Source organism: Perognathus longimembris, chromosome 13 (assembly GCF_023159225.1).
Source record: "Perognathus longimembris pacificus isolate PPM17 chromosome 13, ASM2315922v1, whole genome shotgun sequence".
In the NCBI taxonomy this organism is placed as follows: domain Eukaryota; kingdom Metazoa; phylum Chordata; class Mammalia; order Rodentia; family Heteromyidae; genus Perognathus; species Perognathus longimembris.
In genome coordinates, this window is record NC_063173.1 from 52,004,327 (window position 1) to 52,016,879 (window position 12,553).

The window sequence follows — 12,553 nt, forward strand, 5'->3', positions numbered from 1 at the left end:
GCTATGAGCAAGGATAGCCATGGAGGGGTTTGTAACATGAAAAAATGGTAAATCGAGATAATTTGAAGCAAGATGGTATAGAAGACCAAAGAGAAGTCAAGTTTTCAGAAAGTTACTATCTTAATAAAATGGGACATATTAATTAGAGAATAAAGACCATAAAAGGAAGAAGAATAAATGGAAGTATAATTCTTTTATTAATCATTATATGAAATACCAATCAATTTGTCCCCCGGGAATATGGATATTGCTCTGTGTCATTCTTAAGAAATAATAGGTAATGTTATCTACACTGAGTATCAAGTTTCAGCCTCTAAAATCAACATCCAATATGTAACAGGAGCATTCTCTCTTTTATTAGAAAACCAAATGTTTATACTGTTTCCAATTCCAGACTAGGTTAAAGGATGATAATAATAAACTTGGCTTTCTCGACTCTTCTTTATTTGCAACTTCTCAGCTGGTGCTTATTTAATGCATGAATCAAATGAATGGCACCAAAGTGACTGAATTCATTCTTCTAGAATTTGCCACTCAACACAAGTTTGGGCGCATCTTCTCTGTAGTATTTTTATTGATCTATATAATCACCTTAGTAGGTAATATTGGCATGATCCTCCTCATCAAGATAAATTCTTCCCTTCACACTCCCATGTGCTTTTTCCTCCAACACTTGGTGTTTATGGATCTCTACTATGCCTCTGGTATTACCCCCAAGATGTTGGGAAACTTTCTAGGAGTAATTCCATCCATCTCCTTCCCAGGATGTGTGGTGCAATTATTAGTCTATGGTAGTTTTGCAACCAGTGACTGCTTCATCCTGGCTTCCATGGCTGTGGACCGTTACGTGGCCATCTGCCACCCACTGCGCTATCTGAGAATCCCAGAGACTCTACATTCAGCTGCTGGTTGGCTCATATGTCTTCCTAAATGGCTCTGTAAACACAAATTTTACTTTCTCCATGAAATTTTGCAAATTCAACCCAATGAGTGACTTCTTCTGTGATGTACTTCTCTGACGTACCTCCCATTCTTGCTCTCTAGTGTTACAATGAAGGTGGTCACCTTCTAAGTAACTTCTGTGATTTCCATTTTACAGAGGAAGAAGTTCAAGCTGAGGAGACATGTCCCATATTTCTCTGAAGTGGTAGTCAAAGCAAAATTCAAAACCCAGGTTATTCTATTTCTGCTCCACTGAACAATTCAGGTCCTCAGAGAGCATCAGAAGTGGTGGGACACTGTAAATATGTGCAAAACTCGGCAGTGATTGGCCAAGACTTTGTAATAGTCATTTCATTAGTAAAAGCCTCCCTCCTACAGAGAACAAAGGGTTCTGTGTTGAATGAAAACCTCCCATAGGACAGTCAGATCCTTTGTGTGGGGGGAAGTGGGGGTGTTGCATTTTGTATTCTTAGCTCCTGAAAGGTATTCTCCAAAAAAATCATAGCATATCATCTTATTTGAGTTCAGAATGATTACATTTTGTTTGGCTATATCATTAGAGAATTATCCCACACTATTATTTCTGAAGATATTTGAAAAGACCAGAGGTGATTTTGTCAGCAATGTTAGCTTCCTGCATTCCATTAAAAGAGAGAACACACACAAAAATATGTACAACCTAAACTTATGAGATTAAACATAGAACATCCTAGTCTGAAGCTCACCCTTCCATGTAGAGCGACACACAGATCCACCTGGTGCTGAATAAAGGATGACATCCATCTTTACAATATCTGCACAGATGTGGAAACACCTGGCAATGGTTGTTCTCTGGTCATTTAATAATGAATTTTTTTCATATGGCAAACAATACCACAGACTTTAATCATATGTAAATATTTGAATATATGTAAATTTATATGTAAACATAAAAGTATATGTATGTATGTGTGAATGACCACTTACATGTTACCACTAGTTTCTCTAGACTGTGCACCTAAAGGTAAAAATTCTGACTCACAGACACATATGTTTATTTGCACTATTTCTGAGTTGTCTCCAACATACTCTACTGATTTTCCTCGTCCTTTCCAACAGAAAAAAAACTGAGTTCCTATACATCTACATCCTCACCATAACGACATTTTATATTGATGAGTCTTAAACCATATCCCCATGCAGTTCTCATACACAGGTGTTAATTACTAGTGAATAAGTTGTCATATTTCCATTGAATAGATTTTCTTACTTTTATAAGTTTGCTGCTCATATCTCCTGTGATATGTTTTCTGGTAGGCTGATATAAAGAAATAACTTATGCACTAGATACCAATTTTATATGTCAAAGTTGACTTACTAAATGTACACTCAGTACAGACTCCTGAAAATTTTTATGATTTGTACTTTTGTCTTGTCTAATTTTCTTCTACAAAACTAAGTCATAGGTAATCACCAATGTTTTACTTTCTATGCTTTAAAATTTGAAAGCACAGAATAGAGTTGGAATTCAATGTTATATTTTCATAAATATAATATTTATTGAATTATTTTTATGGAGCTACATGCTAAAATTTTAATACATCAAGTTTTCATAGGCTAATGGATCTGCTCTTGATTTCCTTTTCTCAGTGCCATGGGCCTATTCGTTTACCGCCAATTCAGTTCCAGACTGTTTATGTTTTTGTTTTTGTTTTCTGGGGGGATTTTGCTGGTTGTGGTGCTTGGTCTTCTTTTGATCAAGGCCAGTGCTCTACCACTTGAGCCACAGCGCTGTGTGTATAGGTCACTCAAACTCTATTTTTGTTTTGTAAATATAACACAGGTGCATTTCCAAATTGAGTTATTTGTAGCGAGACAATGCATAGTAATGTTCTATGCATTCCTATTAGATGACATAAAGAAATGGTGAGAGACAGACAACATAAGCGAGCTACTTCAGTGTGTCCTGTGGACCAGCACCAGACTTGAGCCTTTATATAATCAATCTATGACGAGGTAAGAAGAGGAAGCAAGTTGCATCTTTTTAAATGAATAATAAACGGACAAACAGTGCGCTTATTTATTTACTTGTTATATGATACTGATCTGAAATGCATTACAAATATTTTTACATCATTTGCTACCACAGAAATTTAGCTATGCACAATTATAAATAACCATATGGCCATGAATTCATGATGGTCAAAGCAGAGTTGGTGAGGAGGGTAAAGAAGTAAAAAGACAATATGGAAATAAGTCAGAGAAGCATCATGTAAAACTATATGTGTAGGCTGAAGGTTTGAAGATATAATCACTTAGGTGAGTAAATGCTATTTCCAATAAGACATATTAAGCAGAAGAGAAAGTAAGCTAAAGTATGTTTTATCATCCATAATTAATGACTGAAATGACCAGCAGTAGCTGAAAACACAGTTGCTACTCAATGGCAATCACTCCAAAATGGAGATGACATTACAAGAGGTTCACCTTTACAAACCCAAGTCAACAGCTGGGTGCCAGTGGTTCACACCTGTAATCCTAGCTACTCAGGAGGCTGAGCTCTGAGGATCGCGGTTCAAAGCTAGCACAGGCAGAAAAGCCCACGAGATTCTTATCATCAACTAACCACCAGAAAACCAGAAGTGACACTGTGGTAGATCACTAACCTTGAGCTAAAGAGCTCTGGGACAGTGCCCAGGCCCAGAGTTCAACCCAACAACTGGAAAAAATAATAATAATTATGTCAAAGAAAATGCTGTCTGAATACACTACAAAAGCCAAATGTAATACCATTTCCAAATCTCCAATTAGTTAAGAATTAAAGTACCACAATGGTCTTTCTCTCCTCTTCTTTCTATTGCAGGCCTTTCACCTGATATTTGATTTTTACTAACCATGGAGAAGAATAATGGCACTGAAGTGACAGAATTCATTCTTCTGGGATTTGCGGCTCAACACAAGTTTTGGCACATCTTCTTTGTGGTATTTTTATTGATCTATGTAATCACCTTAATAGGTAATACTGGCATGATCCTCCTCATCAAGATAAATTCTTCCCTCCATACTCCCATGTACTTTTTCCTCCAACAGTTGGCATTTGTGGATCTCTGCTATGCCTCTGCCATCACCCCCAAGATGCTGGGAAATTTCATAGGAACAAAGCCCTCCATCTCCTTCACAGGGTGTGCAGTGCAGTTACTAGTCTATGGGACTTTCGTAACCAGTGACTGCTTCATCCTGGCTTCCATGGCTGTGGACCGTTACGTGGCCATTTGCAACCCTCTGCGCTATCCTGTTGTCATGTCCCGGAGATTCTGTGTTCAGCTGCTGGTTGGCTCATACACCATGGGTCTCCTAAACGCTTCTGTAAACACAGGTTTTACTTTCTCCTTGAAATTTTGCAAATCCAACGCAATCAATCACTTCTTCTGTGACGTGCCTCCTATTCTTGCCCTGTCCTGTTCTAGGATTGCCTTGAATGTCAGGATACTAGCCGGGTTTGTTGGGTTTAACTTGTCACTGACTGTGTTGGTCGTCATCTTCTCCTATGTCTACATCCTGGCTGCCATCTTGAGGATATCTACTGCTGCGGGAAGGAAGAAGGCCTTCTCCACCTGCGCCTCCCACCTAACAGCAGTCACCATTTTCTATGGGACCCTCTCCTATATGTATGTACGCCACGGAACCGACAAGTCTCAGGAGCAGGAAAAAGTGGCCTCTGTTTTTTATAGTATTATGATTCCCATGCTAAACCCTCTCATCTACAGCCTAAGGAACCAAGATGTGCTAGAAGCCCTGAAACACTTAGGAAATAAGTGCTCCTAGTTGCAAATGTGATTGTCTATCAAAATCGGCCAAGAAAAAGGTTGATAGGTATCACTTATTAGTCAACCTCAGAAGATATGGCTAATCTCAGTGACATGCCAAGACATTCCTTATTTGTTGTAGCATCTCAAAAGTACTAAAAACCACATCAAATGAATAATGAAATGATATTATATTTTCATGGTTTGAGAAATATTACAGTGGGTCTTACACATGCAAAACAAGTAAGCTATTATCTTCAGCTTCTATAAATGAACTTCCAGCTGATGTGTCTTAAATAGAGGGAATTCATCTTTAATGCAACATTATTCACAGTAGCCAACCAATAGAAACAGCCCAGATGCCCTACAACTGTTGAATGGATGAAGAAATTGTAATACAAATGAAGTATTATTCAGTCATTTTTTTAAATAAAAAAGAATTAAATGATGTCATTTGCATGGAAATGAATAGGTCTGAAAACCATATTAAGCGAAGTAAGCCAGATTCAACAGGATAAAATTCACATGTTTTCAGTCATATATGGGTAGCAGACCTAAAAGAGAACCATTCACATAAACAAATACAGTATTTTAGTTTAGTTTTTTGTTGGGTATGGAACTTGAACTCAGGGTCTGGGCACTGTCTCCGAGAAAATATGACCAAAGCTAGTATTGTACCACTTTGAGCCTCAGTGCCACTTCTATATTTCTATGGTTAGTTGCAGATAAGAGTCTCACAAGCCTTCCTGCCCAGGCTGGCTTTGAACCACAATCCTCAGATCTCATCCTCTTGAGTAGCTAGGATTAGGCATGAGCCACCAGCACCCAGCTAGGATTTTATGTATATGATCAATTCAATTATAGTATGGTCTATAGGTGGACAAAAGAAGGAGGTAGAAACCAGTTGAAAAGTTAGTATACTTTTCCAAATGAATATGAAGAAGGTGAGATACTTTCTATGATATGAGTACAAGTGGAAGGTGGGAGGATGAACAAAGAGGATGAAGGAGGTGAATGTGGTAAAAAATAATTTATGTACATGTGTGAAAAAAACAACAAAGCTTCTTGAGATTTGTGGGGAGGGAAGATGGGGAGAATAATGGAGCCGGTGGCTCATCAAGACACTCCCTATACATAGTGGACATGTTAAAATGAAACTTGCTGTACAATGAATTGATGCTAATAAAAACTGTCCCAAAAAAGGCATCTGAAGAAAGCCTTTGATATTACTCTTAGATATTTTGATTTGCCTCTTTTGAAACACTTGTCTCAAAAAGCAAAATTATTGGACAGAGAAGAGTAGAGTCTAATAAAATGGAGTAACAAGCCAGGAGTCAGTGGGTCACACCTGTCATCTGAGCTACTCAGGGGGCTGACTTCTGAGGATTGAGGTTTGAAGCCAGGCCAGGCCCTTGAGACCTGCAACTCCAAATATTCACCAAGAAGCTAGACATGGAGCTGTGGCTCAAGTGGTAGAGCCGCTGGCCTTGAGCAAAAAACCTCAGAGACAGTTCAAGATTTAGGACTGGCACCAAAAACCAACATAGAAACTGGGGGTTGTCTCTAGTTCAATTTTGCCTAGTTAAAAAAAAAACTGTGAAGGCACCAATGATTAAATAAATCAACCAAGAAATTTACTAACAAATTAATATTGTATGCCTTGCACATAACATTGTCATGTGCTATGGTCATTTGGAGAGGCATTGATTCAGTATTTATCCCATGTTAGGAAGTTTTCCTAAATGTTTATCAAATGGGCCTCACAGGACTGCAAAGCAAGTTCAATTTTTCCTCTTGAATTATATAACTTTCGATCTTGAGATAGTCAGAGTTTTGCAGTACTACTCATAAGCCCTACACTCATTTTTCCCATAATAGTTGCATCATTTTTTAATTTTTATTTTATTGTCAAGATGATGTACAAAGGGGTTACAGTTTCATAAGTAAGGTAGTGAGTACTTTTCTTGTCAAACTTATTATCTCCTCCCTCATTTTTCTCCCAGCTTCCCACCTCCCCAACCCCCCCCCCCAAGTTTTACAGTTGTTTATAGCATATTGTCTTGTAAGTATTCCTGTGGCACTTTTTCACTTTTACCATTTGTCTCACCAATTGGGTGTTCCCCTTCTCTTCCCTGATAATAATTGCATCTTAATCACACTATGGCACAAATATCAGGCTTTTGATATTGCTGCAGTTTGTGTGTATGACAGATTGGCATTTTCTCACTTGTGAAAAAAATAATTAAGAAAGGATAGGGAAAGATGGAGGAGAACCACAGAAGTGGTTACACTCAACAAGATGAATTGTAATCATAATCCAATTTGATAAATTGAAACCCCTCTTTAAAGATAATAGTAATGACAATAATAATACAAAATATGCAGAACATACCATTACAGATCTCAGATTCAACCCAGATTCCTCATACTTCCACTTACTACCTGGATCCACACACAGTTTGTAATCCCTTGCAATCACTGATCTGTTCTCACTCTATAATTTTGCCACATATATACATATATAAATAACTGCAAGTACATCCTATGTGAGCCTTGAAAATTAGGTTTTTGGATATGAGGCAAACTGCATATGAAAAAAGTGAATGAATTCATAGAAGTGTTAGTCTCAACTTCAAAACCATTAATATTAAGAAAAAGAAAATGCCTGTACCTGGGTCAAAGTATCTTATCTTTTACTAGGAGTTACATGCATTCCTAATTGAAACACTGGTCATGAGCTATGAAATATTGAAGACCTACTCCCCAGCCTTTAAGAGTAACTCTTCTTGTTGCAATGGTAACCTAATCAAAACAGCTACAAGCCACCCATGGCTTGGCTACACAGAAGACTAAGGCCTAAGGTTCATGGTTCAAAGCCAGACCAGGCAGGAAAGGCTCTTATCTCTGATCTCCAATTAGCCACCAGGAAAATCAGGAAGTGGTGCTGTGGCTCAAGTGGTAGAGTGCTAGCCTTGAGCTAAAAGGAACACAGAAACAGTGACAAGGCCCAAAGTTCAAGCTCCAGGACTGACTGACTGAATGAATGAATGAATGAATAAAAGCAAGCTACAAATTCATAGAAGCTAGCTTTAGTTTTCTAGGCCGAACACAATTCAAGGCCTCTAGATCTACAGATTTTTTATCTTAGCAATTCTGATCTTATAAAGTTAAAAATGGTATCGCAGTTGTCATTTGTGGAGGACTAGTTTTAAATATATATAAGTTTTCAGGGGAGTTAAAGAGGGATTTTTGTCCTTAAATAATTAGATGATGGCCAACATGATGATAATGCGCAAATAAAATCCACCAGTAGTGTCTCTTAGGTCACACTGGCCACCAGGTGTCCTTAAATTTAGGGTAGAATTGGAATTTTTTTAGAAGTTACCTTTATTGATTATTTCAATGACAAGAATAATTAGCTAGATTAAACACAGCTTCTTAGTCATGAAAATATACCCAACCTCATCTATAACAAGAGAAACAAAACTGCTGTTTGCTAATGAGACGCTCTCCCACCCCCCATTGTGGGGGGGGGGGATACCAGGGTAGGGGAAGCTCTCCCTAATGACAGAACCATGAAAAATTACAAAAGAGTCCTCTTCTAGAAAGTTTAAAATTGTCAACATGAAATAGCAAGGGAACAGTTACTTTTCCCTATTCCTCCCCAGCTCCCAGAACCTCAGATCACAAGGGAGTGCATTCCGGTCCCATGTGGCCCAACTATACACTTTGTGACTGCAAATAACCAAGCATAAAACTCCACAGTGCATATACACAGCCTGCAAAAGCTGCCAAAAGCGAATCAGGAGGCAACTTCCTGATAATTAACACCAAGCAAAATGACCTTTCTCACATCGGCCATTAAAAAAAAATTTTTATTATCTTAAAATAGTTGTGCAGAAGAGTTGCCATTCAAGCAAGCAGCTTATGAATACAGTGCACTTGATCAGCCGTTTTATCACTGCCCTGTCTGCAAGTAATTCAGTTGAGGCCAAGGGTCACAACCGAAGTTGCAGCCCCCTTCCCTGGATATCACACTTCCTCTCTGGTGGGGTAGAATGAGGAAGTGCATTGGGCTGAGAGCTACCTAGGAAAGCACCTGAAGGAACAAATGATCGGATGAACGGCTAAACAAATGAACACACCATCATCTTCCTGCATTCCTGTGCTGCTCTGATGACTAAGTGTAAGTGCTCTTTCAATTCTGGAAGTTTGTCATGACACTATCAGAATCCTACTCTAAGTACAGCCTGACTTGTTGATGGATTCTGGGCAGGTAGTGAGTTGCTTAATTAATCCATTTGCCTCTAGGTATCTAAAGCACCCAAAACAGTAATGTTCACTTCAGTTATTTATCCAATTCAAATATGTGGGGCCAAGGAAAATATTAAACTAAATATTCTGAAGCTCCTAAAGCCAGCATCTATAATGGTTGTTATTGATTTATGCTGAAAATATCATAGCAATAAGTTTGTGTGCCTGGGCTATCTTGAGCTAATTGATACCCACAATTCAGCTCAATAGCTTTTTAAAAAACAGCTATTGAAATTGTTTTATTAAGGGAAGATAAATGGAAGGGGGTGACTTTGATCAGGGTACATTGTAAGTATATATGGAAATAACAGGATGAAAACTCTCCATAAAAGTAATACACAAATTTTGAAATTAACTGAAAAAAATCCATTCAATCCATCCAAGGAGAAAAGAAATATTGAGAAAACATAAAACAATAATTGAGTTATATTTGTTAAAATCTATCATACGCTCAATACGTATAATATCACAGCAGTCCACTATAAGAAAGAAAATAAGTTTATTGCATATTTCTACTGAGGAAAAGAAATGATAAAAGAAAAAGAACATCCTTCATTTTTACTTCACTAGACCAGCTCTAGGACCATAAAAAAGAACCAATAATTATTTTAATTTTAGTGATTCCTGGTCTATAAAAGATACCATAAATTGGGGAGGGCTTGAGTGGGTAGGGAAAGTGGGAGAAAAACAAGGGAGAGGGTAACAATGTTTGACAAGAAATGTACTCACTACCTTATATATGTAAATGCCCCTCTGTACATTACCTTGAAAATAAAATTAAATTATAAAAAGAAGACGTCATAAAAAAAAGTTGAAAGGTCACAGAATGTTTAAAACATCTTGATGAAATCAACAACGGAAATTTAGAATTGAAGACTATTTATAAATTAACTTAAACCAGGTGCTGGTGGCTCACACCTGTAATCCTAACTACTGAGGAGGCTAAGATCTGAGGATCATAGTTCAAAGCCAACCTGGGCAGGAACATCCAAGAGACACTTATCTCCATACATCCACCAGAAGACTGGAAGTGGCATTGTAGCTCAAATGGTAGAGTGCTAGTCTCGAGCTGAACAGCTCAAGGAGAGTGCCCAGCCCCAGAGGTTAAGCCCCACAATCCACAGAAAAACAAAAACTAACTTAAAAAAAAAACACTTGTTAAAAAAAATGTGGACAATTGATTCAAGGAAGAAGAAAATAGCATTTCTAAGAATACTAGATGATGATAATCAAATGAATTTGTAGTAAGAGGAAAATTTTTTTAATTTAAAAATGAGATAGTACTTTATGGCCCAAATAGAGGAGTCGAAATCAGTGCTCTTATGAGTGTGCGGACATGGGGTCACAACACAGAATAGCGCTGGACACAGAAGGTGCTCTAGCAGTTCTTGGCCAAGTTAAGTATGTGTCATGTCTTCACATTCCACACTTTGGTGTCTAGAAATGTATCCCAGAGAAATGCCATGTTGAGCTATGTGCATTGGAGACAAGCTGTAGGCACTTTGCTCTCCATCACTGTAACAAACAGATAAGTCACAGATAAGTCATGAGGGACACACATTGCATGGCAGAACTAGCTATATGTACTACATGGACAAGGACAAGGCTTTGGCCTCTACAAACCCGGTCCACAGCAGTGTGACTATAGAAACTGAAATGGGGCCTTAAAAGCAATGGCAGATTTTGAAAATCCTGAAATCTTTGCACTTCGTAAGCGCACTGGGCCCCAACAGATTCAGAATTTTTAAAAGAATATGAACACTCAGCACACTTCTAGAGAACTCTACATGGCTATCAGCCAGGATAGCCATAGAAGGGTTTGTAAAATGAAAAAAAAAAGTGTAAACTGAGAAAATTTGAAGCAAGATGGCATAGAACACTTAAGTCAAGTTTTCAGAAAGTTACTATCTTAATAAATAGGAGCATTTTAATTAGAATATAAAGGCTATAAAAAGAAGAAGAAGAAATGGAAGTATAACTTTTTTGTCACTATATGCCATGCCAATCAATTTGTCCCTGGGAATACAGGTACAGCTCTGTGTCAATTTTAAAAACAATAGGTAAAATTATCTACATTAAGTATCAAGTTTCATCCTCTAAAATCAACATCCAATACGTTACAGGAGCATTCTCTGTTTTATTAGAAAACCAAATGTTTATATCATTCCCAATTCTGGACTAGATTAAAGGATGATAATAATGAACTTGGCTTTCTTGATTCTTCTTTATTTGCAGCTTCTCAGTTGGTGCTTATTTAATGCATGGAGCAAATGAATGGCACCAAAGTGACTGAATTCATTCTTCTGGGATTTGCCGCTCAACACAAGTTTTGGCACATATTCTTTGTAGTATTTTTATTGATCTATATAATCACCTTAGTAGGTAATATTGGCATGATCCTCCTCATCAAGATAAATTCTTCCCTTCACACTCCCATGTACTTTTTCCTCCAACAGTTGGCATTTGTGGATCTCTGCTATGCCTCTGCCATCACCCCCAAGATGTTGGGAAACTTCCTAGGAACAAATCCATCCATCTCCTTCCCAGGATGTGTGGTGCAACTATTAGTCTATGGTAGTTTTGCAACCAGTGACTGCTTCATCCTGGCTTCCATGGCTGTGGACCGTTACGTGGCCATCTGCCACCCACTGCGCTATCCAGTCGTCATGTCCCGGAGAGTCTGTGTTCAGCTGCTGGTTGGCTCATATGTCATGGGCTTCCTAAATGGCTCTGTAAACACAAGTTTTACTTTCTCCTTGAAATTTTGCAAATCCAACGCAATCAATCACTTCTTCTGCGATGCACCTCCCATTCTTGCTCTCTCATGTTCCACGATTGATTTCAATGTCATGCTCCTGACAGTCTTTGTTGGGTTCAACTTGATGAGCACTGTACTGGTGGTCATGTTCTCCTATGCATACATCCTGGCTGCCATCCTGAGGATATCTTCTGCTGCGGGAAGGAAGAAGGCCTTCTCCACCTGCGCCTCCCACCTGGTGGCAGTCACCATTTTCTATGGAACTCTTGCTTATATGTACCTCCACCATCACACACATGAGTCTCAAGAGCAGGAAAAGGTGACCTCTGTGTTTTATGGAATAATTATCCCCATGTTAAACCCTCTGATCTACAGCCTGAGAAACCAGGATGTGATCGCAGCCCTAAAAAAGATAGGAAAGAAGCGCATCTAATTTAACCCTCCATTTCTAATTCGTGATGCTTTACCGAGCAAAACAAACCTCCTCTCTTATTTCCTGGTGTCAGAAGATGTGTCAACTGTTTGTGCAGCACAAAGGCAAAATGTGAGTAGATGGATAGCATTTGGAAGTATGGAGAGGCATCTCAAATTTGAATTTGCTTCTAATGTGTTTCTTAAGGAAAAGGCCTCTGAAAGGAAATCTATGATACTGATGTTGTAAATCTGTGTGAGCTGTTTCTGAAACACCCACCACCCAAAAAGAAACTGAAAAGATAAAAAAGTAAATTTAAGCAAAGGGCATAATCCATGTTGC

The 12,553-nt window shown here is 38.3% G+C and overlaps 2 protein-coding genes and 1 pseudogene across 2 annotated transcripts; all 3 read left to right on the forward strand.

The window, feature by feature from the left end:
* Positions 1-478: 478 nt before the first annotated feature.
* Positions 479-1,019, forward strand: LOC125362574 (annotated as a pseudogene).
* Positions 1,020-3,816: 2,797 nt separating this feature from the next.
* On the forward strand, positions 3,817-4,746 carry LOC125362575 (olfactory receptor 5AK2-like). Its single transcript, XM_048361396.1, has one exon. The coding sequence runs from the start codon at positions 3,817-3,819 to the stop codon at positions 4,744-4,746; it is 930 nt and encodes a 309-aa protein (XP_048217353.1).
* Positions 4,747-11,302: 6,556 nt separating this feature from the next.
* Positions 11,303-12,232, forward strand: LOC125362094 (putative olfactory receptor 5AK3). The gene has a single exon (XM_048360752.1). The coding sequence runs from the start codon at positions 11,303-11,305 to the stop codon at positions 12,230-12,232; it is 930 nt and encodes a 309-aa protein (XP_048216709.1).
* Positions 12,233-12,553: the final 321 nt, after the last annotated feature.

Coding starts and splice junctions, on each gene's coding strand:
- LOC125362094 (XM_048360752.1), top strand. CDS start 11,303: ATGGAGCAAATGAATGGCACCAAAGTGACTGAATTCATTCTTCTGGGA.
- LOC125362575 (XM_048361396.1), top strand. CDS start 3,817: ATGGAGAAGAATAATGGCACTGAAGTGACAGAATTCATTCTTCTGGGA.